The 27,025-nt window shown below is 41.6% G+C and overlaps 2 protein-coding genes across 3 annotated transcripts in view; one reads left to right on the plus strand and one right to left on the minus strand.

Annotated features, from left to right (window-relative positions):
- The window catches only part of PIGU (phosphatidylinositol glycan anchor biosynthesis class U), a 96,405-nt gene that overhangs the window by 16,782 nt on the left and 52,598 nt on the right, over positions 1–27,025 (minus strand). For both annotated transcript variants that reach the window (XM_028524733.2, XM_036009733.1), the window contains 3 exons: positions 4,777–4,931; positions 3,011–3,154; positions 157–281 (listed from right to left, as the gene is read on the minus strand). In XM_028524733.2, the coding sequence (XP_028380534.1) occupies positions 157–281; positions 3,011–3,154; positions 4,777–4,931 (424 nt within the window). The remainder of the gene's footprint in view (positions 1–156; positions 282–3,010; positions 3,155–4,776; positions 4,932–27,025) is intronic.
- On the plus strand, positions 15,904–16,452 carry LOC114506550 (60S ribosomal protein L13-like). The gene has a single exon (XM_036009735.1). It carries the CDS (start codon positions 16,047–16,049, stop codon positions 16,443–16,445), a length of 399 nt encoding a protein of 132 aa, XP_035865628.1. The 5' UTR covers positions 15,904–16,046; the 3' UTR covers positions 16,446–16,452.

The following is a 27,025-nucleotide window of genomic DNA, read 5'->3' on the forward strand; positions in this document are numbered from 1 at the left end:
GCAGTTATTGTGCCTCCGGTCACTGCCTCTCTCCTGCTGCTGCTAGCACAGCAGATGCCCAACAAGTGTCTACCAACCCCTTTCTCCCTGGTGGTTTCGCCCAGTGCACGGGCTGACACAAATCTGCCACCGGGGGTCAGAGGCAGGAATACTCACATCTGTAGAGGTGGTTCCACACGGGGAAGAAGGCCATGTAGAGGGCCACATCCCCCACGGTAGGGTAGGACTTGAAGATGGAGATGATGGCTATCTGGATGAACATGAAGAAGATAGGGTGCTCCCTGGGGTAGGGCAGGACAGACAGACAGACAAACAGATCAGTCAGGAACCAGGCCTACCCCTGAGACTCCTGACTCTATCCCTCAAACCCAAAAAGACTCTCCAGGGAACTTCAGGCAAGGGCTGGCTCTCCTACTCGCCAGACAGTGGGGCCAGGCCAAGTAGCAGAGCCGAAAACGGTGGGGACCCAGAGATGCCCGGAGGTGGTGAGGAGGGCCCAACAAGCACGAGAGTAACAGCCCACAGAGGCATTTCCCATCAACCTCCCCACAACCAGCTCTGGGCCTTCCCCCAGGAGCCACCCAGGGAAAAAACAAATGAAGTCAGAGGCTCTTTATCACTGGGCTTCAATGAGTGCTTGGCACAGTGTAATTAGGCACCCACCCTGGCCAGAGGCCCCTCTGACAACTGGACTCGGGACAGGAAGCACTTCCTTGCTGATGCTTTTTTCTCTGACAATAGGGTCAGTGGGGTCTACAAGCCCTTCACTATGTGAGCTCTTTTCCAGAAAGAGAACTGAGAGCTGTGCAGCTTTTCAGCTCTTAAGGGCTGGAAGTGGAATTCTCATTACCTTCAACTAATAACAAAATGATGACCATTTCCTGACCCCTTGCTCTGCTAAGTTCTGCACCAGGCCCTTTTCTTGCAACACTGCATGCGGTCCTCACTGCACCTCAGCGGCGCCTCCAGGTAGGCAATGCTGACACCCGCACTGTGCCGGTGTGGCATTGAGATTCAGAGAAGGTGAGTGAGCTAGTAAGCGATGGAGTGGTTTGTCTCCAGAACTCCTGAGCACCACCGCACGGCCCTTCCCACTGCCTGCACAGTGACCGCTCTGATGGCAGGCGGCGGGGGTCGGGGGCGTAGCGAGGACAGGCTCAGTCTCCAGTGCTTCTGACCACACGCAGAGGGAAGCCAGGCCACGCCTGCGCCCTCGTCGTCTACATTCACACAATACGCATGCAGCCTACACGCGCAGAGCTCCTGGACACCCGGCTCACAGAGGTCTTCTTCAGAGGTCATGGGCATTCTGGTCTGGTCTTGTCGGAATGACTCAGTGGGTGTAAATCTGTGACAGGACAGACATATAGACACCCAAACAGTCCAGTCCTTCTACAGAACAAATGCCTCAGAAACTGCTTGGCAAAGTCACACAGTCCAGCAGCTTTTACAAAGGGTCCAGCCAGCTCAGCAAACATCTTTCTAAAGACACTCCAAATCACTTGCTGCGGGCTTTGTAGGTAGCTGGTAACATTTGAACATTTCTATGAAAAGGCCGGTGAAAATGTGGTGCCAGAATGCTTGGAGACCAGAACCTCCTGCAACACTGCTTGGGGACAGGTGGCCTGAAGGGCCCTGTTCCCACAACGCTGGCACGGGAAGCGAACACTGCAGAGAGCTCCGTATCCGGGCACAGGAGGGCAGCAGAGGGGAAGGTCAGGAATCTTCATATCCTCTGTTCCCACAACTCTGAGGCCCGGTGGTGGCTGGGCGGGGGTGTGGGTCACATGACAGTGGCGCTGTTGTCTACCCAGGAACTATCTGTGGCCTTTCCCCTGCAGACAACAAGAGCTGCCAGAGAGCCAGCTACACAGTGAGGAAAGGTGCCCCGGGCTCCCTGCTTCTCTCAGCCTGGTGGCCAGGCCTCACAAGAGCCAGGGCAGGGAATGTGGACCACAGACAGCTGGAGAGCTGGCCTGGGCAAGGCTGCCAGAATCCTGGAGACTGCCAGGCCAAGGAAGGATGGTTTTCTGTCAGATGCCAGGCCAGGGCTGTCATGAGAAGGAAGCATCAGCTCTGAGCTCTTCCAGAATGGGAACACGTGCACTGACTCACTGGCCATGAAAAATGGTGGAAAGATTAGAGAACGCAGGCTCTCGAAATCTAAATCAAACTCTCTCCCAGCTTCCCTGGATCATCCAGGCATATCTGTATCAGTTTTCCCTTCTGTGAAGCTAGGATAATAGAACTATTTCTAGGGTGAATGCAAATGAACCCTCTCAGGAGATCAGGGGGCTGAGGTACAGGGGGCTGAGCACAGGTTCTGGAGCCAGACAAACCTGAATCCCATCTCTACTTCTTTCTGGCTGTGTGACTCTGGAAAAATCACTCCACTTCTCTGAGCATCAATTTTCTCAACTATAAAATGGGAGTGGTAATAAAATAATGCCTGTGTCCATGAGTTGCTGGAAGGGTTGGGTATGAATACATTTAAGAAAACCTTGGAAGGTGCCTGGGAGGGAGCTGGGCTCAACATATGTCCGCTCTCTCACACTGCAGAAGAGAGCTCTGCAGACAAGCCTCTTGAGAGAAGTTGGTCAGAAGATCAAACAGAGCTGCAGGTGGCCAACACATCCCACTAACACGTCCTGAGTCCCCTTGGGCAACCTGTTACTGGGCTGCTGGTACAGGACACCCAATAAGATTCACTTTTTCCAGACATCCCCGAACCCCAACCCCTGCTCTTATCCAAAACAGTAAGTGGGCTCAGCAGCAGTAAGGGCTCAAGCGCCGCAGAGTGAGCCCAGAAAAAAACATTAGGGTGCTCCCTGCAGACCACACTCATGCCAGATTCTTGCTGGTTACAGCCACTGGCCCCCAAGGCGGCTGAGGGCAGGGTTCCCTGGGTGAAAGTGGCATAAACCTGGTAGCAGATGCTCCCACTTTGAAGGGCACCTGCAAGGCTACAAATGGTTCTGTGGACAAAGCAGCAGCAGGTCCAACCACTTACTTTAGTTTTATGGCTAAGGGGATGGTGTAGAAGAAGACGTTGATCTGAAACACACACACAAAGAAGAGGCTGAAGTGCTCAAACATCTCCGCAAAGAAGTACCAAAAAAGACCAATGTTTGGAGTGAGATCTGGAACAGAAAGTCTGGAGTGAAAAACACAAGGGGAGAGAAAAAAGAGAGCCAAGTTATAAATGGTTTGCTCTGACCTGGTTTTCTCCTCAAGACTTTGGTCACTACTGGGCGGTCAAGGGTGACTATCCCCACAGAGATCAGGATGTGAGGGACTCTAGGCACCCTGGACATAGGTAATTAACAAAAACTAGGGTCAGCGAATGACAGCCTACAATAAATATTAGCTAAGCCAAACTGTGGCATGTAATCAAAGATCTGAAATAAGGCAGGGATTCATGCTAGAACTCAAAAGATCAGCTCCTACTTAACTGCCACAACATACATGCTTAAAATTAGGAGATACTCAGTGGAATAACAAAAGAGGATGGGTTTTACATAAACGACATCTATTTTGGGCATTCCAAAGACTTGCCCAGAGAAACAGGCCAAACGAGCTGCTCCTCCTCATTCCTGCTCAGCATCCGCACAGCAGGGGCCACAGGAGGAGCACCTGCCACTGCAGGGAGACTTCTGGGGACTGGAGGAACCACCAGCAGGTTCTAACAAGGACCCTAGACCTCAGTGGACAAGGAAGGGTTTAGCTGGGAAACTTTTTGTCAAGTTATATCATACAAAAATTAGCTGCAATTTGGGCCCTTCTAAAAGTTTACTTGAAAAACTACAGAGTTGAAACCGATGTCAATTCTCAATTTCAAAATGGGAGTAAATGGAGCATGAAGAAGGACAAACAGGTGGGGGCTCGAGGCCAGATTTCACTAACTGGGGGTTCCACCCGGGCAAGTCTCTGTCTCCTGCTGTGACTATACTTCCTTGTCTGTGAAATGAGGTAAAGCACGCAACCGTGACCCAGCAGAACACTAGGAAACGCTTTTCACTCCTACCCGAGGCATTACAGATTTGCTATTCAAGGCAGATCATGAAGAGCTGAAAGTTACTAAGTCATTGTCATACTCAGCCAGGATCTAACACAAATTAGCAGTCCAGAATCCCAAAGGAGAGTCTGCCACTCCAGATCCCTTCCTGACCCTGGCAGGTTTAAGTATCTGCCACCTCCTTGGGCTGTGAGTTCCCTGAAGCTCAGGTAGTGGCTACCCACCCCAGCATACCATACAGACAGCATTCAGAAATGCCTGCAGAATTTATACTGCAACCCCGTTTTGATTTCCTCTAAAAAGTATCACATGGAAAGTGGCTTTAGTTTAAAGAGACCCTCTTGCAGTAGAGGAATACATCCATTCCCGTTAGGGATTGAACCAAAACCTTCTAGGCAGAAGCTGGTAGGTGCTTTCAGTGTTCCTAGAGGGTGCTCTTTAATCTCACTAGATCACATATATGCTCCATCTAGACCAGTGGCTCTCAAAGGGTGTTCCGTGGACCAGCAGATCAGCATCACCTGAAAACTTGCTAGAAATGCAAATTCTTGCTCCCTACCTCAGACTTACTTAATCAAAACCTCTAGAGGTGGGGACCAGCAAGGTGGGTGTTACCACGCCCTGAGGGCAATTCTGATGCACACTGAGGTTTGAAGACCACTGTGTCTGGGTGCTCCCTGGGGACACTCGCACTCTGATTCCAGCTGGACCTGTGAAAACCAAATTAGCTTCCGGAGTTTTCTAACGAGGCCATTACTTACATGAAGCCGTAGACTGCAGGGATGAAATCCCAGGAGCTGAGAAGGAAGAAGGAGAGGCAAATGATTACCACGAGGCTTCCCGCGTACATCATGGCATACTCCCAAGAGAAGATCCAGAAGGCTTTGCTCCTCACTTTCACGGGTATGTACTGCCGCTGCGAGAGAAGGCAGAACAGTACATTCAGGGAGGTCAAGATTAGAGGGCAGTTACCAGCTTAAACTACAAGATCTCCTGCAAAACACTGGAAATAAAAAAGCTGAAAATTAAAGGACTGAAAAGATACACTATGTAAACACTAACTAAAAGATTATACTGGTTATACTGTTAATAGATAAAATAAACTGTAATGCAAAAAGTAATACAGAGGTAAAGATGCTCCATAATGATTAAAGACTCAAGTAATCAGAAAGATATAACAATTCTAAACTTATAGTTACCTAATAACATAGTCTCAAAATATATAAAACAGACATGGACAGATCTACAAAGGAAAAACAGACAAATCCATCATCAGTAGATAACTGATTAGATCAAACAGACAAAAATCAGTAACCAAGAAGCACATGTGAATAGCACATTTAATAAATATGATCTCATAATATCTTATAAAATATATAGGACTGTATACGTAATAACTGAAGAATTCACATTCATTTTAAGCATTTGCGGGCATATATAAAAATTTACCACTTCCCTGGCTGGTGTAGCTCAGTGGATTGAGCATGGGCTGGGAACCAAAGGGTTGCCAGTTCGATTCCCAGTCAGGGCACATGCCTGGGTTGTGGGCCAGGTCCCCAGTAGGGGGTGCGTGAGAGGCAACCACACATTGATGTTTCTCTCCCTCTTCTTCCCCTTCCCTTCCCCTCTCTCTAAAAAATATAATCTTTTTTTTTTAATCTGGATAATTTTTTAAAGATTTTATTTATTTATTTTTAGAGAGGGAAGGGAGAGAGAGAGAGAGAGAGAGAGAGAGAGAGAGAGAAACATCAATGTGCGGTTGCTGGGGGTCATGGGCTGCAACCCAGGCATGTACCTTGACTGGGAATCGAACCTGCAATCCTTTGGTTTGCAGCCCGTGCTCAATCCACTGAGCTACACAATAAAATCTTTTAAAAAAATTACCACATACTTAAATCAGGCCATAAAGTAATTATCAACAAATTTCAAGGAATCTGTATCATACAGACACAATTCTATGATCATAATGCAATTAATCAAAAGCATTAATAAAAAGATAGTCTAAAAATACCTTTGAAAAATTCTAACTCCTTTTCCAAATAACTCAGTGGTCAAATGAATGATAAAAAATTGTGACGCTAGAAATAGTTATAAAAATATCACATATCCTATTAGTATAATGTAGATAAAAGAGTACTCTGAGAAAAAAAATACAGCTTTATAAAACTAGATTTGCCTGGCTGGTGTAGCTCGGTGGATTGAGTGCGGGCTGCGAACCAAAGCATCGCAGGTTCGATTCCCAGTCAGGGCACATGCCTGGGTTGCAGGCCACGGCCCCCAGCAACTGCACATTGATGTTTCTCTCTTTCTGTCTTTCTCTCTCTCTCTCCCCTTCCCTTTCCTCTCTAAAAATAAATAAATAAAATCTTTTTTAAAATCTTAAGAAAAAAAACTATATTTGAATAAAAGGCTGAAAATGAATAAGCTAAACATCCATTTTAAGATATTAGAAACAGAATAACAAAATAAACCCCAAAAGAAGGAAGGAAATAATAAAGGTAAAAGTAGAATTTGTTGAAATTGAAAAGAAAGCCATAATATAAGGAAGTAAGGAAGCCAAAAGCCAGCTCTTAGAAATGACTGATGAGATTGGTGGGGCTCTGATAAGACTGACCAAGAGAAAAAGAGAGATCAAGTAACTTAGGCCAATGTGTTTAAAAAACTCAGGCAAAACGGACACAGTCTATGAAACATATAAATAACTTAAATGTTTCAATTAAAATGCCAGTATTGCCCTGGCTGATGTGGCTCAGTGGATTGAGTGCTTGCCTAAGAACTGAAAGGTCACTGGTTCAATTCCCGGTCAGATCACATGCCTGCGTTGCAGGCCAGGTCCCCAGAAGATAGTTTATTCAATAAATGGTGTTGGGAAAATTGAACAGATATGTGCAGAAAAATGAAATTAGACCACGTTCTTATACCACACATAAAAATAAATTACAAATGGATCAAAGACTGAAATGTTATACCTGAAGCCATAAAAATAAGATGTTTTCTAAAAAAAAACATATGCAGCAAAACCTTGGATATTGCTCATAGCAATTTTTTATTAAATACATCTCCCCAGGGCAAGGGAAACAAGAGAAAAAAAAAAAAAAAACAAATGGGACTACAATCACAAAGATATGGAAGCAGCCCAAGTGTTTGTCAATAGATGAGTGGATAAAACAACTGTGGGACATTTACACAATGGAATTCTACTTGGCCATGAAAAAGAAGAAAATAACAGTATGGATGGATGGACCTGCAGAACATTATGCTAAGTGAAATAAGCCAGTCAGAGTACGACAAATACAGAGTAGGATTTCACTCATATGTGGAATCTAATGAACAAACTGAACTAACAAGCAAACAGAGACAGACTTAGATGGGGAGTAGGATGACCACTATGGGGGGCGTGGTGGAGGGATTGAGCAAAAAGGAAAAAGGACTCATGGACACAAACAACAGAGTGGTGATTGCTGGGGGGTGAACAGTATAAGGGGTCTAAATGATAATGGGGGAAAAATACAATAAAGATTAAATTTTTAAAAATGCCAGTATCATACAAATTAAATATATAAAAGGTAGAAATCAAAGGAGATGACAATGACATTTTATAAATGATCCTTGATTGGATCCTGAACCCACCTCTCCCCAAAAGTGCTATAAAGGCCATATACATACTTGAGAATTTGAATTTGGAGTGTATATATTAAATAATATGAATCTAGGAGAGTTCAACTTCTTGGGTATGCTAATAGTGTTGTGGTTATGTAGTAGAATGCTCCAGTTCTTAACAGTTACCTGCTGAGTATTTAGAGTTGTTATGTCTTACTATCGTCACTTCCTGACAATAAGTCCAGGAAAAAATGATATATCTAGCCCTGGCTGGTGTGACTCAGTGGATTGAGCACTTGCCTGCAAACCAAAGGGTTGCTGGTCTGATTCCCAGTCAGGGCACATGCCTGGGTTGAGAGCCAGGTCCCAGGTAGGGGGTGCGCAAGAGGCAACCATACATTGATGTTTCTCTCCCTCTCTTTCTCTCTCTTTTCCCCTCTGTCTAAAAATAAATAAATAAAATCTTTACCAAAAAAGTGATATATCTACATTAAGATATAGAAAATGTGGCAAAATGGTAACTGGGGAGCCTACATAAAAGATATTTATTGTTCTAGTCTTTCAACTTTTCTGAAGTATGAAATAAAAAATTAGGGAAAAAAATTAAAAAAGAAACAGACAAATTTGGATGGCCCCACATTTAAGAAATTGAATTAGGACTTCCGGCAAGATGGAGGAATAGGTGGACGCCCCGTACCTCCTCGCACAACCAAGAACAGAACAACAATAATTTACAACAATGATTTGCGGTCATAATATCAGAACTGTCAGAGGATTTATCTAAATGGAAGTCGGACAGCCAAGAAGTTGAAGTAGACCCGTACATCCAGACTGGTAGGGGACGACGAGCCGAGCGAGCGGGCACAGGGCTGGCGCAGGTCGCAGGCGCGCGTAGGTTGGGGGAAATTTGGCGCAAAATCGGTGCGACAGCCATCTGGGGCGCAAGAGCGCAGTGGTGCAGCGGTGATCCCTGAGTACGCAAGCAGCGGCTGGGGGAATCAGTGGGGCAGCAATTGTGGACCAGGGAAGAGCTCACGGCCCAGAAGCCCAGGGAAGTGTCTGGCTCCAGGAGTACGGAACGGTCGCCATTGATCCCTCCTGTCCCCGCTCCCTCCCCTGCCCCCACGTATAAGTATAACGTCACAATCTAGCGACTGGGGCGCCCAGCCCCGGTGGACACCTAAGGCTCCGCCCCCTACCATAACAAGAGCGACCGGACAGGAGAAAAAAAAAATAAAATAAAATAATAGGAGAGACAGGGAAAGACAGAAGATATGTTTCCAGCAGAACAGATCAGTCCCCCAGGACTCATCCTTTTGAGTGACCAAGAAATAGCCAATCTATCAGATGCACAGTTCAAAACACTGGTGATCAGGAAGCTCACAGAACTGGTTGATTTTGGATGCAAATTACATGAAAAAATGCAGATTACCATAAAAGGGATGCAGGAAGATATACCGAGGAGAGCCAATAGTGAAAGGAAGGAATCTGAGTCTCAAAACAACACAGTGGACCAGAAGGAAGATAGAATCAACCAAGCAGGAAAGCATGATGAAATAAGAATTCAAAAAATCGAAGAAAAGCTTAACACCATCGAGGACACCTTTAAACGTTCCAACATCCGAATTATAGGGGTACCAGAAGGGGAAGACCAACAAGTAGAAAAGTTATTTGAACAAATAATAAAGGAGAACTTCCCCATTCTGGCAAAGGGAACAGTCTTCCAAGAAATCCAAGGAGCGCAGAGAGCCCCAAAGAAGTTGGACCCAAAAAGAAACACACCAAGGCACATCATAATTACTTTAGCCAAGGTAAAAACGAAGGAGAGAATCCTAGAAGCAGCAAGAGACAAGGGGACAGTCACCTACAAAGGAGTTCCCATCAGACTGTCAGCTGATTTTTCAAAAGAGACCTTACAGGCAAGAAGGGGCTGGAAAGAAATATTCCAAGTCATGAAAGACAAGGACCTACATCCCAGATTGCTCTATCCAGCAAAGCTCTCATTTAGAATGGAAGAGAAGATAAAGTGCTTTTCAGATAAGGTCAAACTAAAGGAATTCATCATCACCAAGCCCCTACTTTATGAAATGCTAAAGGGACTTATCTAAGAAAAGAAGATAAAGAAAAGACATGTATAGTAAAAGGACAGCAAACTCACAATTATTAACAACCACACCTAAAGCAAAACCAAAAGAAACTAAGCAAACAACTAGAATAGGAACAGAACCACAGAAATAGAGGGCACATGGGAGGCTAGCAGTAGGGGTGGGAGGAGGAGAGAGGGGGAAAAGGTATAGAGAATAAGTAGCATAGAATGTAGGTTGAAAATAGATAGGGGGAGGGCAAGAATAGTATGGGAAAAGTAGAAGCTAAAGAACTCATAAGTATGACACATGGACATGGACTAAAGGGGGGGAACGTGGGTGGGACAGGGGGTACAGGGTGGAGGGGAGTGAAGGGGGAAATGGGACAACTGTAATAGCATAATCAATAAAATATATTAAAAAAAAAAAGAAATTGAATTAGTAATGAAAATTTTTCCCATAGAGAAAAGAGCAGGCCCAGCCAGTTTTACAGGGAAGTTCTACCAACATTCAAGAAGCAGGTGATTATAATCTTACATTAACTCTTTCACAGCAAATATTATAACCTTGATACCAAAATCATTTAACCAACACAAATGCAAAAATGCTAAATGAGATATCTAATAGAATTCAGCAACATGAAAAAGATCATGATAAAGTTGTATTATGACTAGGCTGAGTTTATTTCAAAATCTCAAGGTTAGTTCCACATAAGAAAAGCTACTAATGTGTGTATCACCAACAGCTTGAAGATAAGAAATCATGTTAGTATCTAGATATATGCAACAACCACTTACGATAAAAACAGACAAATGGAGTCAGAAGTGTCAGGGTAAAATATTAACACACAATAGACTTCAAGTGCATGAATGTAAGTAATTAGACGACACAATGGTAGAGAAAACCTCATTTACCATAACACCAAGGAAAATAAAAACACAGATTTAAATTTAACAGGAAATATGCAAAACTTATTCAAGGAAAATTTTAAAAGCAATCCTGAAAAATACTAAAGACAACTTGAACCAATGGCTATCTCCTGTTCTTATTTAGGATGATTCAATGTTATAAATATGTCAGTTTTCCTTAAATTAGTTTATAAACTGTATCAATAATGCAACCCCAATAAAAATACCAACCAGCTACTTTATTATACAAGATGATGTTTAAGTTCATATGGAAAAGCAAACATGAAAGAATAGCTGGGAAAACAGTTAGGAAAAAATCATGAAGCGTTGACTCGTCCTATCAGACATTAAAATACACTATAAAGCCTCTATAATTAAGATAGTACAATACTGGCACATAAATAGACAAATAGACTACTGGAATAGAATAGAAAATCTAGCATTAGACCAAAATATAGAAGTTAAATATATGACAAAGGTGGTATATATCACTGGGGTAGAGATGGACTCTTTCATAAACAGAGCCAGGAAAACTTAGGTAACTACTTGGAAAAAGAAAAAGTATAGCCCTGGCTAGTGTAGCTCAGTGGATTGAGGGTGGGCTGGGAACCAAAGTGTCCCAGGTTCGATTCCCAGCCAGGGTACATGCCTGGGTTGCAGGCCATAAACCGCACATTGATGTTTCTCTCTCTCTCTCTCTCTCTCTATCTCCCTCCTTTCCCTCTCTAAAAATAAACAAATAAAATCTTAAAAAAAAAATAAAATACAAAGAACGTTATCTTTAAAAAAAAAGAAAAAGTAGACCTATATCTCACATTATTATTGCAATAAACTCCAAATAAATTAGGAATATAATTATTTTTAAATGAAACCATGAAATACTATAAAAAACATTGTAAATTTGTCTTTAACCATGATGTAGGGGAGCTCAAAATCCAGAGGCAATAAAAAGCTGATTAAATTTGCTTACATAAAAATGGAAAGTTCTGCATTCAAAAAAATCACCATAAATAGAGAACATATGTCCATATAAAAATTCATACATGAGTGTTCATAGCAACATTATTCATAAATAGCCTAAAATTAGAAACAACCCAAATACCTATCAACTGGTAAATAAATAAATAAAATATAGCATACCATACAACGGAATAGTATTTGTCAATAAAAAGGAATAAAATACTAATAATACATGCTACAACAGAGATGAACCTTGGAAACATCATGCTAAGTGAACAAAAAGACCACATATTTTATGATTCCACTTATATGAAATGTGTAGGCAGGACAGGGAAATCGATAAAGACAGAAAGTAAAATAGGGCTGGCGGTGAGAGGAACACTGGGGAAACAGAGACTGACTGCTCAAGGGCATGCGGTTTCTTTGGGGGTGGTAAAAATGTTGTAGAATTGATTGTGGTGATGTCCACACAACTCTGTGAATATACAAAAAATAAACTATACACTTCAGGTAAATTGTGTGGTATGTAAATTATATCTTGATAAAAAATTAAAGCTGGTAGAAGAAAAACAGTATAAATAAAGTCAAAAGACTGAAAAACTGGAAGAAAATATCTGCAAAGAGTTAGTACTCTTAGCCCTGGCAGGCGTAGCTCAGTGGATTGAGCGCGGGCTGCAAGCCAAAGTGTTGCAGGTTCGATTCCCAGTCAGGGCATATGCCTCGGTTGCAGGCCATGGCCCCCAGCAACCGCACATTGATGTTTCTCTCTCTCTCTCTTTCTCCTTCCCTTCCCTCTCTAAAAATAAATAAATAAAACCTTAAAAACAAATAAAAAAAAGAGTTAGTACTCTTAACATATGAAGGATTCTTAAAAATTGAGATAAAAAGGACCTAAATCCAATAGAAAAATGAGAGGGGAAATGAACAGACAATCCACAAACATGAAAAAAATGTCCAAACACACTCATAGGTAAGAGAAATGCCAGTTAAGATGACACTGAGATATCATTTTTCAAGGTCAGACTGGCACAATGTTTACATGTGACGACACATTCTGTCAGTGAGCCTGTGGGAAAACAGGCACTCTCCTGCGTTACTGGTGGGAGTAGAAAGTTTGTACGATCCTGCTGGAAGGAAATGTGAAAAAGCTAATAAAACTACCTATGCACTTATCTTTAGATCCAGTAATTCTGCTTCTAGAAATCTATCTTTAAGATATACCTCCAACAATATGAAAGTACACATATGCAAGTTTACTCATTACAGAATTAACTGTAATTGAAAAATATTAGAAACAATCTAAATTCCCATACACTGGAGAGAAGTTAACACAACGGAGTACTATGCAGCTGTAAAGAAAAAAAGGAATGGGGAATACTTCTATGCTTCAATAATTTCACAGAAATAATGTGAAGTGAAGAAACCAAAGCACTAAAGAGTATCTTGAGTATGCTATCTTTCATATAAGAAAGAAGTGGATATAAGAAAATATACATGTACCTGTTCATGTGTGCAAAAGCAATACAGAAAAGATAAACCAGAAACTAAAGAGAATCATTACTTGGGGTGACAGGGAAAGTAGAAAGCAAAGAACAAGATGGCAGGGATGAGGAAAAATAATAATACTTCTCTAAATATGTCTTTTTGTATAGCTGACTCTTAGAATCCTAGTAATATTTCAGTCTCTTCACATACCCCCAAATAAACAATAAAAAGTCAACCAGGATGTAGGAGAAATCCAAAATGAATATAAACAATAATAAATTTCATTATATCACAAATTAATAACATAACCACACTGACGGGTCACATGGGGGTAGAAAAGAACTAAACTAAGTGATTACAAGAAATGGTTACGTCACAGAATACTGTAAGGCTAAAGACAAAAGTAACTATATATGATACATGTATATATACACATACACACACACACATGACACACACATATATGTGTGTTATAACAAGTCAGCAAGTGTGTTTCCTGTGTTTCCTGCAGGGGTATGTCTCCCAGCATTCCAGAACTACTTTGTGTGCATACTAGAATTGAACAAACAAGAAAATATACTGCAGACAAGGAAAGTTAGGTTTCTCACTGTTAAGAACTTACAAACAAGGAAAAGGGAGAGACTAAAGTAAACCCTATAGTGTTGTACTGGAATGATAGGTATCAGTATAAACAGAGAGAAAGGAACTGAATTACAAATGTGCGTGTGTGTGTGTCTGTTAGTGTCCACACATTGCTTCACAGCACTGTGTGCTAGAAGTGATGACTCCCTAATAACAATAAGCGAACCTCAACTTTTGGTTGCTACACAGCATTCTCCAGCAACAGGAATCAAGAATCTTTAAAGTTGTATTGATTTCAGGGCTGAGGCGAAGAAAATACAAGAGGAGCCTGGATCGTCTTTTGGTACTAGGAAAAAGAGAAGGAAATGCTCAAAAATAGATGGGACTTATTAAAAGAACACGAGCCAGTCTGAAGGAGCACTTAATGGTCAAAGATAGAAAAACTGAGCAACAAGTTAATGATAGGACCCAATTTTTTTGAAGTGAAATTCATATAACATATATATAACCATTTTAAAATGTGCAATTCAGTGGCTGTTTTGGTTATGTATAACTCGTAGGTTCTTTAACAATTGTTTTGAAAGAAGTTTGAGGTAGGTGAGGGTTAGCTCCTCTACAATCTCACCAAACACGGCAAGTTCCAGAGTAAATTCGGGTATACTTTGCAACATTAATTAAACAAAAATTCACTAGCAAGCAGGCACAAAACAATTCACACAATCTATCCTAAAAGGTCAAGTAAGTCCCAGCCCTCTCCCCTTTTTGACTGTTTAAATTTCCACTTGCAAGAAAGATTCACTCAAAGCATAAGTGACAAAATCCCAGAGGCAGAGATTCTGTTGCCCTTGGAGTCACATTAGAAATTCTCCCAACTGAAGGCTAGACAAAGAACAGGTTAGGAATTAAGCCTCAGGCACCATCTCAAAGGGAAGAAGTTATAGGCCTTCTGAGATTCTTCTGTCTTCATGCAAGTATAGAAACTATCCACTTCTTTTCTATTTCACAAAAGAGAGCCTACTTCTAAAATTTATTTTGCTAATTAGCAAGACATTCACCAATAAAAATCCAAAAGGTTTCTGGCAGTCACATGCTAATTAGCAAAGGTAAAGCTTAACCTATAGAGAGCAAAGCACTGAGGATAGCCACCTGTGGAGTGTGGTCTTTCTGATACAAGTTAGATGACCACAGTAGAATGAGATGATGCTTAATTAAAGCAACTCATTGCCATTTAAGTTGAAGCAGCTAATTGGCACATATATATTACCAGATGGTCTGTGCAGAACTATGTAAAAATTATAGACATCATAACTCCTTGGTAAAGACTTTAAGGAGGATTGGAGGCTAGCCCAGAAATTTAAACTAGAGATAACATTACTGTTAACAGATATGAGGAGTGGGGGATCTGATCAACTGTCTCTAAGCTTGCACACTTCTAATATCTCTACTCTTACCCCTCCTTAAAACTGTATGCTCCCCTAGCCATATGTGGCTATTTAAATTTAAATTAATGGCCCCAGCTGGTGTGGCTCAGTCAATTGAGTGCCAGCCTGTGAACCAAAGGGTCTCTGGTTCAAGTGCCAGTCAGGGCAGGTCCCTGGGTTGCAGGCCAGGTCCCCAGTACAAGGCGCATGAGAGGCAACCACACATTGATGTTTCTCTCCCTCTCGTTCTCCCTCCCTTTTCCTCTCTCTAAAAGTAAGTAAATACATAAATTTTAAAATGAATAAATAAATAAATACATAAATTTAAATTAATGGCTCTGGCCCAATAGCTCAGTTGATTAGAGCATCACCCCAATATGGAAAATAATTCTACAAAGAGGAGGCATTCATAGATAAATTCAAAGAAGGCACTTAGGTTCTGAGTTTCTTCCCAGAGTTCTACCTGCCTTTGGTCATCTATATTGATCCACACACCCAGGAAATGAGGTTTCACTCTTCACAAATCCCATTAGCAACCCTCAAGTCTTGGTTTGCTACCATGTTCTCAGGACTTATTGTACCTACAGTGTTATTGTCGACGTTGGGTGGAAATAATTTTTTTCCTGGCAAATCTGTGATTATAAAATGGGCATAGATTTTAGGTATAATTTTGTTTGTTTGTTTGTTTTTAAAGACTTTATCCAGTGGCTGTTCTCCTTTGGAGAAGTTGGGCCCGTAGGCAGCAGCCACGGCGCCCAGATGAAATGGCGTGATTCTAAAGCCTCACTTCCACAAGGACTGGCCACGTGGTTTAACCAGCTGGGTGTGGAAGATCCGCAGACAAAAGGCCCAGCAAGTCAAAGCACGTGGCATGGCCCACAGCGAGATGCCCCAGGTGAGGTACCACACCACAGTACAAGCTGGCAGGGGCTTCAGCTTGGAGGAGTTAAAGGCAGTGGGCATCCACAAAAAGGTGGCCTGAACCATTGGGATGTCGGGGGATCCCAGGAGGTGGAACAAGTCTACTGAGTCCCTGCAGGCCAAAGTGCAACAGCAGAAGGAATACTGCCTCAAGTTCATCCTCTTCTCCAGGAAGTGCTTGGCCCCCCAGAAGGGAGACAGCTCTGAAAAAGACGTCAGATTGGCCACCCAACTGACAGGACCAGTCACGCCCCTACGGAATGTCTACAAGAAGGAGAAAGCCAGGGTCATCACAGAGGAGGAGAGGAACTTCAAGGCCATTGCCAGTCTTTGCATAGCCTGTGCCAATGCTCAGCTCTTTGGCATCCGGGCAAAAGGAGCCAAGGAAGCTGCAGAACAGGATGTTGAAAAGAAAATGAAAGTGCTGTTGGCAACTTGTGATTTAATAAACAAACAAATAAATAAATAAAAAAAAATTTTGTTATTTCGTTTTAGAGAGAGGGGAAAGGAGGAAGAAAGAGAGGGAGAGAAATATCAATGTGAGAGAGAAACATGGATTGGTTGGTTGCCTCTTGTGCAGACCCCAACTGGGGACCAAACCTGCAGCCCAGGCAAGTGCCCTGACAGGGATCCAAGGGGAAGCCTTCGCCTTGCCAGACAATGCGCAGCCAACTGAGCCATGCTGGTCAGGGCTAGCTTTGTTTTTAAGACTTGGTCTTCAGAATCTGGTTTGCTTTGGGAAACAAAACCCCAAAGATACAAAGTAATGGAGAATATTTACTGAGTCTACTTACAGAAACTGAACTTGTACTTAATCTTTGAGGACCACTCCTGTTACATAAAGTGAGGCACGTCTGAAATTCTTAAAAGAGAAACTCAAGCCCTGGCTGGGTGGGTCAGTTGGCTGGAGCATCATTCTGTACACTAAGAGGCTGTGGGTTTGATTCCCAGTCAGGGCACATACCTAAGTTGCAGGTTTGATCCCTAGTTTGGGCACATACAGGAAACAACCAATCGATGTCTCTCTCACATCAATGTTTCCCTCTCTCTCTGCCTTCCTCTCTGTCTCTAAAAATCAATAAACATACGCTTGGATGGAGATTTAAAATTTTTTTTAAAAAGAAAGAAAGAAACTCAAGGAATCCTTTGATGGTTTGTTATTTATAAACCCTAGAGCCATACTTAGTCTACAGGTCCAGACTGCAAACTTCCCAATGAACAGATGAAGATTCATTTTACCCACCTCTTTTGCTCAATAGCAAATGCTGACTTAAAATGAAAAGTATGTAAGTAGAAGGGTTGAAGGAATGGTGCTTAAACATTCTGATCATTTTTAAACCCTTTTATTGTAAAATAAAACACAGAAAACCACATAAAACAAATATATAGCTTAGTGAATGATTATAAGGCAAACATCCTTATAACCTACTACCCAGATCAAAAAAAGGATATTTCCAGCGATTCCCTGAGTCTCTCTCTCTCTGTGTCCTGTCCCAACCACAATCCCCTCTTCCCTCCAAAGTAAACACATATATCCTGGCTTTTATATTAACAAATATCGTCACTTCCTTGCGTTTTTAGAATGGTTTTTCCACCTAAATGTGCATCCCTTTACACTATAGTTTAGTGTTGGCCATTTTTTAAAAATTTGATCCAACTTTTATTTATTTATTTTTAGAGAGAGGAAAAGGGAAGGAGACAGAGAGGGAGCAAAACATCGTGTGTGAGAGAAACATTGCTCAGTTGCCTCTTGCATGCCCCCAACTGGGGACCTGGCCTGCAACCCAGGCATATGTCCTGACTAGGAATCGAACTGGTGACCTTTTGATTAGCAGTCCCGTACTCAATCCACTGAGCCACACCAGCCAATGTGATTCAACTTTTAACTCTCTTCTAATTTTACAGGTCCTCTCCCTCACCTCACTCCCACCCATGTCTTTTTTTCCCCCTTCCTTACAATTCACCTGTTGAAGAACCTGGGGCATTTAACCTATTGAACATCCTACAATCTGTTTTTTGATAATTACATACTTTGTCTTCAGTACTTCTTACAAATGGCAGCTGCATCCAGAGGCTTGATCAATTTTGGATTTGATCTCCTTGGCAAAACTTTGGTAGCAGTGTGTTATTTCACCAGGAGACACCATTTTTGTTATTTTATTTTACTTTATTTTATTTTACTTTATTTTATTTTACTTTATTTTATTTTATTTTTTGTCCTCACCTGAGGACATTTTTTTTCATTGCTTTTAGAGAGAGAGGGTTTAGACAAAAGGGAAGGGAAGGAGGAAGAGAGGGAGAGAAACTCCTATATGAGAGAGAAACATTGACTGGTTGCCTTTTGTACACGCTCCGACCAGGGACTGAACCTGCAACCTAGGCACATGCTCTGACTCTGAGTCCAACCTGCAACCTTTTGGTCTGCAGGACGATGCCCAGCCAACTGGGCCACACTGGCTAGGGAGATTTTTGTTTGTTTTTGTGATGTTAGTACCTATTAATGCTTAATGCCTAGATCAACTGGAGTTGCAAAATTATACTATCCTATCATTTTGTTTCCATTTATAAGCTGGAATAATTTCATAAAGAGAAATTTCCTCTCACTTACCATATGGTTACCTAGTGGTACAGAAAAGGCAAGATAAATGCTTAATTTTTTTCCCTTTTATTTATCCAGTTTTCAAGATAATAAATTTGTTCCCTGTCAATTCTCTTAATTTGACTAATTAGGTTTTCTTTTAAATATCATTATGTCTATTATGCCTGGACTTAAACATATTCACAGGTTTCGGTCCATTTCAATTATTTTCCTAAAACTCAAATTGCCCACCTTTGGTCAGTGGGAGCCTCTCCAAGTGGATCCTGAGTCCTTTTGAGACGGCCTCAGTAGCCAGCCTTTGTTAGCTTCCATGTCACCTGGTATGGCAATGTTCCAGGATCATGCTGTGTACGACCTGCCCCAAACCTACAATCAGCCATTTCTCTCAGAAACCTTGGTTTCTTTCACTGGGTAAATGGTATTTTAGGATCACAGTTGGGCCCCAAGGATCCTCAATGATACTGGGTTGGTCACTGTTTCCAGACCATTTAATAGACATAAACGTAGATACACACACATATTCAAATACCTACAGGGACTGGGCAGGTGACCAATGAAGAGAGAGATGAAGCACAAGGATTGTGGTAAAAGACAGTGTGCTTTTTCTAAAGGAGACAGATCTTCAAATTTTTCAAAAGAAGCTGAAAATATAAATTTTTAACATAAACTTTTAAAACACTGACAATTAATTTAAGAAATAAAACACTATAGTCAAACCCATGGGCCAGATGTGGTCCATAGACTATGTGCACTCCCGACCTGAAAAATTTAACCAGTAGTTATAGACTCAGAGTCACACTGCTGCTAATGTATGAACATATCTGGGGAAGTAAGAGGATTCTCAGACTGTTTCAGGAAAAAACAAACTATAATAAGGAAGGAGAAATATGTAATCATCTCCCTCTCCCCAACTCTAAATCCCTAGGAAGAACAGCTTTTTCTTTTTCTATACAGAAATCATTTTCTTTCTAGAACAATGTTGTAAAAAGAAAAAAGTCAATTATTACAATAAACTCAAAGAGATTCTATAAATAAGGTGTTAACAAAGGGAACTCTTCCAAAGCACTAATTCAAAAAGATATAAGCCCCACTCTGTTCACTGCAGCATTATGTACAATAGCCGAGATATGGAAGCAACCCAAGTGCCTATCAAAGGACAAGTGGATAAAAAAAGTGGTGGTACATGTATGTAAGAGAATATTACTTGGCCATAAAAAAGAATGAAATCTTACCATTTGTGACAGCATGGATGGATCTAGAGAGTATTATGAAATAAGCCAAGCAAAGAAAGACAAATACCACATGATTTTACTTATTTGGGGAACATAAAGAACAAAAAAAAAACCAAACAAAACAGAAACAAAGTCATAGATACAGGGAACAAACTGATAGTTGCCAGAGGGGAGGGCGTTGGGGATCTGGATGAAAAAGATGAAGGGATTAAGAAGTACAAATTGACAGTTACAAAATAGTTATGGGTATGTAAAGTACAGCATAGGGAATTTAGTCAGTAATATTGTAATAACTATGTATGGTGCCAGGTAGGTATTTGAAATATCTGGGTGGGGGGTGAGGGGGAAGGAATCATGTTGTAAATTATATGATTGTTTAACCACTACGCTGTACACCTGAAACTAATATAAAATAACATTGCATGTCAACTGTACTTGAAAAACAAAATAAAAAAAAAGGAACACATCCTGGCTGGTATGGCTCAGTTGGCTGGGTATCATCCCATAAATTGAAGGATCGCAGGTTCGATTCCAGATCCGGGCACATCCCCAGGTTTCAGGTTCGGTCCCTGGTCAGGGTATGTAGGAAAGACAACCAATCGATGTTTCTCTCCCCCTCTCTCTCCCTCCCTTTACCTCTCTCTAAAGTTAATAAGCATATCCTCAGATGAGGATAAAAAAAATCTATTTAAAAAAAAGGGAGGTGGAAATGGGAGGGAGGTGAGGAGGGATGGGTGGGTGGGCTGGAAGGAGTGTAAAGGACAGAAAAATGTACTTGAACAATGATTAAAATAAAATTTTAAAAAAAGAAAGAGAAAATAAACTCAACAAAGTTTTTTACACCTAAGCTCTTAGAGTCTAAGGATGAGACCCAGGATAAGTCTCATTGCAAATGCATGGTCATGCCCTTACCCTCATTTTTACTTGTTCTAAAAAGAAGGGAAGCTAACTGCATTGCCACATTACTTAGATCCCTTTTTGGAAGTAGCAGAGACAACAGAAAGCTGCTGGGGAAAGAGATGTGAAAGTTTTAAATAGCCCCAAAGAATGTCTAGGCCTGGGCCTCATTATCAAGGAAGACTTGGTTGGGCTTGGCTCCTTTGGTAGTACCATGTAACCTACCCCAAACTCCAGAAAGTATGGAAATCACAGGACTGCCCTGGCTGGTGTGGCTCTGTGGATTGCATGCAGGCCTGCAAACCAAATGGTTACGGTTCAGTTTCCAGTCAGGGCACATGCCTGGGTTGTTGGCCAGGTCCCCCAGTGGGGGGTGTACAAGAGGCAACCTCACATTGATGTTTCCCTCTTTTTCTCCTTCCCTTCTCCTCTGTCTGGAAATAAGTAAATAAAATCTTTAAAAAAAGAAATCACAGGATTAACCTCTCTAGTTCAAAGACAAGAGAATGTCAGACTGGATTAAAGCAAAAACCATAACAACACTCACAGGTATTTTCCCCTGGTTTCTGTCACTTTCTTTCAAAGAAAATAAGAACTTCAAGCCATCTAAGGGTGTCCAAGGCTTTAGGAATTCCAAGCACAAGGAAGGAAGGGACTAGAAACTCCCCTGAATGCACCATGAGCCTCCTGCTGCCAGCCTCACAGCTTGGTCTCAAGGTCCCGTGCACTCTAGGGCTATTTTATTCTGTATGCTTTCAGATCATAACATTTTAGGTGGATCTCTCATGGAAACTAGGCCCTAAGCCAAGGTCAGAAGAGTAAAGTTGGGGGAGGAGACCAGTGGGCTCAAACTATCATTCTCACAGGTGACTCACTAGAGAGCCAGATACAGCAGCCCCTGCCTTTGATCCTGAAGCCTTCCTGGGTGTGTCTCACTAGGGGAGAGAAAAACAGCTTTGCCTCTGGCACTGGCTGGACATTAGCTTGTCCATAACCTACCCTCTAAAAACTCCACCAGTAGAATGGAGGCAGGTTTGTAGTGACAAAGAAGTAAGTACAAACTAACTTCTATAGTTCTTTTGACTATAGAAAATGAAAATTTTTCTTTTCCCCCTCATCAGCCCTTGTACCTTCATGAAAACTGGTGACCCTGTACTTTCTATGAACATTTGAACACTAATAACCATAACTAATATCTACTGACCTTTTATCATACTCTGGTCTAAATATTTGACAGGTATTAACGCTTTGAAGTACCTACTATTATATTATCCCCATTTCATACATGAGGAAACCAAGGCATAGAGTAGTTACTTGCCCAGACTCACAAAGCCAGTAAGTATCTAAGCCAAAACTTCAGAGCCTGTACTTCTATTTCCTTTTCACTATAAAATTTTCAAACACACAGAAAAATTAAAAGAATATGTTCATCAACAATTCATCTGTCATCTAGATTAAATATTAACACCTTGTCACATTTTTATCTGTGTGTATAAATTTTTCTGTGTATACATTTTTCTACATCCTACCTCTCCCAAAACACTTCTACATGTAGCTCCTAAAAAATAAGAATGTTCTGCCCTGGCTGGTGTAGCTCAGTGGATTGAGCGCGGGCTGCGAACCAGGCATCGCAGGTTCGATTCCCAGTCAGGGTACATGCCTAGGTTGCAGGCTATGGCCCCCAGCAACCGCACATTGATGTTTCTCTCTCTCTCTTTCTCACTTTCTCTCTCCCCTCCCTCTCTAAAAATAAATAAATAAAATCTTAAAAAAAAGATTAAAAAAATAAAAAAATAAGGATGTTCTCCTATATACCACAATACTATTATCACATTCAAGAAATTACAATTCCCTATCATCATCTAATATCTAATGTATCGTCGACATATTCTAAATGTCCCCCAAACATCAGTTATAGCTGTTTTTTTCCAAACCAGAATGCAATCAAGATTCACCTATTCCACTTAGTTATAATGTCTCCTTAGTCTAGAACAGTTCTCTCACCTTGTCTTTTTCATGACAATGGTTTTCCTTACTGGAGGATTTTTAAAAATTAATTTTAGAAAGAGGAAAGGGGAGAGAGAGAAACATTGATTGGTTGCCTTCCATACACACCTGTCCGGAGAACTCATCATCTTTTGGTGTACGATGCTCCAACCAACTGAGCCACCTGGCCAGGAACTATAGTTCCTTTTTAAAAGGCAGGGAACTGCTTAGTTCTTTCCTTCTAATTATTTATTTTCTGAGTAAGAAATTAGTAAAACAGCCATATCTAATGATGATATGTACTTTTTTCTCTCCTCACTCCTTTTCTGAGCATAACTATGGACACATGGACTTTTACTTATTCAGTGTTTTACAATTACTTGATGCTCACCATGTAGAATATCCTAACTATAGACAGCAGGAGCCCCTCTGAGCTGGTTCCACTGTTCTTTTGACATAGTAACATTAGTATCTGAGGACATTACATTGCTTTCCATCTTAACAAGATGTCCCAGTCAGGCCTGCACACTTATGTGCAACATTACGCAACCCTTTGTAGAGGGAAGCACGTGCCTGTGGAGGGCTCAAAAAATAAAAAACAAAAAAAAAAACTGTGAGAAAAATACAGTGTTAAGAGCAGAGGTTCACTTCCTTGTGGGTATCAAAGTCATTTTAATCTGGGACTTAAAAGATTATCAGATCCAGCTACCCATGCTCAGCTAAGACTTCCCGACAAGTGGCCATTGAGCCTGTGGCCTAAACTTGGGATTCACAAGGAACGCACCCCCCTTGAGATATCCCATGCTGTCACAGAACTGCTGCTTTATTCTGAGTTGCTGGTAGCTCCCACCCATTACTTCTGGAGTAGGAATCTCTAAGAAACTCAGGCTTAAAGGGTCCACTTAATAGTCTCTGAGGAATTCAGCCCTAAAGAGTAATTTCCTCTTCTGTTCCCTCCCTCGTATTTAAACAGGTGGGTTTATTTCCTGGATGTGACAGAATGATTTTCCAAATGCCATGCTATGATTCACAAAGCCCCACTGCTTTTTAGGCCACTTTATATACTTACATAAAAACATGTAGCCCTGGCCAGATGGGTCAGTTGACTGGAACATCGCCCTGTACACCAAAAAGGTTACAGGATCCATCCCCAGTCAGGGTGCATGCAAGAGGCAACCAGTCAATATTTGTCTCCTTCTCTCTGTTTATCCTTTCCTTTCTCTCTACATCAATAAAAAACATATCCTGGGTAAGGATTAAAATAAAAAGTTGGGACTTCCGGCCAAGATGGAGGCATAGGTGGACGTACCGTACCTCCATGCACAACCAAGATTGGAACAACAATAATTTAGAGGCAGAATAACATCCAGAACTGACAGAAAATTTATCTGAATGGAAGTTGGACAGCCAAGAAGTTGAAATAGACCTGTTTATCCAGACCAGTAAAAGGGGCAGAGACTAGCAGCCAGGTGCAGGTGGAGGTGCAGAAAGCAGAGAGAGTTGGGCGCATAAGGCATCCAGGGGCACGTAAGGCAGCTGGGGCGCACAAGATCGCAGCTGGTGGACCCTGAGTACACAAGCAGCAGCTGGCAGACCCAGTGAGGCAGCGATTATGGAGCAGGGCAGAGCGCGCAATCCAGGATCCTAGAGAAGGGACTGAGGTCCCATGGAGAACAGAGCTACCGCCACTGTTCCCTCTTGGCCCCGCCCCCACATACTACGTCACAATCTAGTGACTGGGGTGCCCACAACCTGCTGAACACTGAAGCCTCCACCCCTCACCATAACAGGAGCGACCAGACCAAAAAAAAAAAAAAATACAACAACGAGAGAGAGATGGCTCAAACAGAAGAACAAATCAATGCCCCCCAGAACTCATCCTTTTAAGCAACCAAGAGATAGCCAACCTATCAAATGCACAGTTCAAAACACTGGTGATCAGGAAGCTCACAGAATTGGTTGATTTTGGGCACAAATTAGATGAACATATGCAGGTTACCATAAAAGAAATGAAAGAAAATGCACAGGGAACCAATAGTGATGGGAAGGAAACTGGGACTCAAAACAATAGAGTGGACCAGAAGGAAGAAAGAAACAACCAAACAGGAAAAAATGGAGAAATAAGAATTCAAAAAAATAAGGAGAAGCTTAGGAACCTCCATGACATCTTTAAACATTCCAACATCTGAATTATAGGGGTACCAGGAGGGGAAGAGGAAGAGCAACAGATTGAAAACGTATTTGAACAAATAATAAAGGAGAACTTCCCCATTCTGGCAAAGGAAATAGACTTCCAGGAAGTCCAGGAAGCTCAGAGAGTCCCCAAGAAGTTGGACCCAAGAAGAAACACACCAAGGCACATCATAATTACATTAGCCAAGGTAAAAATGAAGGAGAGAATCCTAGAAGCAGCAAGAGATAAGGGGACAGTAACCTACAAAGGAGTTCCCATCAGTCTGTCAGCTGATTTCTCAAAAGAGACCTTACAGGCAAGAAGGGGCTGGAAAGAAATATTCCAAGTCATGAAAGACAAGGACCTACATCCCAGATTGCTCTATCCAGCAAAGCTCTCATTTAGAATGGAAGCTCAGATAATGTGCTTCTCAGATAAGGTCAAGTTAAAGGAGTTCATCATCATCAAGCCCTTATTTTAGGAAATGTTAAAGGGACTTATCTAAGAAAAGAAGATTAAAAAAAAACATGTATAGTAAAAGGACAGCAAACTCACAATTATTAACAACCACACCTAAAGCAAAACCAAAAGAAACTAGGCAAACAACTAGAACAGGAACAGAACCACAGAAATGAAGATTACAAGGCCTAGCAACAGGGGAGTGGGAGGAGGAGAGAGGGGGAAAGGTACAGAGAATAAGTAGCATAGATTGTAGGTTGAAAATAGACAGGGGAAGGGTAAGAATAGTATGGGAAATGTAGAAGCTAAAGAACTTATAAGTATGACACAGGGACATGAACTAAAGGGGGGGATGTGGGTGGGGGAGGGTGTACACGGTGGAGGGGATTGAAGGGGGGAAATGGGACAACTGTAATAGCATAATCAATAAAATATATTTTTTAAAAAGTTGAAATAAAAACATGTAGCCCTGGCTGGTGTGGATCAGTGGATTGAGCGCCAGCCTATGAACCAAAGGGTCGCAGGTTCGATTCCCAATCAAGGCACATGCCTGGGTTGAAGACCAGGTCCCCAGTATGTGGTACACCAGAGGCAACCGCACACTGATGTTTCTTTCCCTCTCCTTCTCCCTCTTTTCCTCCTATCTAAAAAATAAATAAATGAAATCTTGAAAAAATTAAAACATGTAAATATAGTATGAGCTGGGATTTTAATTTCTACATAAGTAAGATCCTTAAGTTCATCCCAAACTCTGTTGCTCTCATATAGATGGCTGCCAAGCACAGATCATTCTATCTTCTGGAATTTTGTATCCAGTCCCTCATCTCTTCATTTCCCTTAACATGGGTTTGGGACCCTAACTGACCCCTCTGACTCAATCCGATATGATGATCTAAACTTTCCCAGCCTCAGCCCCTCCTCATGCCAATCCACCACAAAGACTGCTGCCGCACAGTTGTCCTGCAGCACGCCCCAGCTCAGCAGGCTTCAGCTGCTTTATAGCTTCAGAGGCTAGCTTAGTGTCTAGTGTCCTGAAGGTGCTCAGTAAATATTGGTGGTAGAGGGAGGGATTGAAGACAATGACTGGCTGGAATGCTAGATTTCACTGATCACTGTTGTCAGGAGGAAATTTCCTTGAGTTTTAAACAAAAGGTATTTCACAAAGCTTTAAAAAACCAACTTCTAAATATTTACACAAATACTTACAAATAGGCTTAATAAACATTAAAAATTTTTAGTCAGTACATGTGTATGAATAAATATATTTTAACAATATTTGTTTGATAAATAGTTGCACAAAATTCTGGCTGCATGCATTCCCCTTAGTGCTCAGACTTTCTAAAGAATAAACTGTAGGAAGGAAGGGAGGGAGGAAGGAAGCGGGGAGAGAGAGAGAGAGAGAAAGAAAAGAAAGAGAGAGAGAGAAATATAAACTGCACATTGTTATGTAGAAAAATGCTTGGGTTTAAAAAGAATCTAGAAAGAAAATCACAATATTTTGTGAAGCAAAATAACTTCACATCTGTTAAACTAACAATCATAAGTCACATTTAAAAAGCCAATGGCATCCTGGGAGGAAGTGGTTCACTTCACATTAGACACTCATGGTGGCACTACAAATTGGCTCAGGCTTTCTGGTAAACAATCTGGTCCTGCATAATAAGAACTATAAAGCTTCTTACACCTTTGGGTCCAATGATTCA

The sequence above is a fragment of the Phyllostomus discolor genome, chromosome 9 (genome assembly GCF_004126475.2).
Source record: "Phyllostomus discolor isolate MPI-MPIP mPhyDis1 chromosome 9, mPhyDis1.pri.v3, whole genome shotgun sequence".
Lineage (NCBI taxonomy): Eukaryota > Metazoa > Chordata > Mammalia > Chiroptera > Phyllostomidae > Phyllostomus > Phyllostomus discolor.

Coding starts and splice junctions, on each gene's coding strand:
- LOC114506550 (XM_036009735.1), top strand. CDS start 16,047: ATGTCGGGGGATCCCAGGAGGTGGAACAAGTCTACTGAGTCCCTGCAG.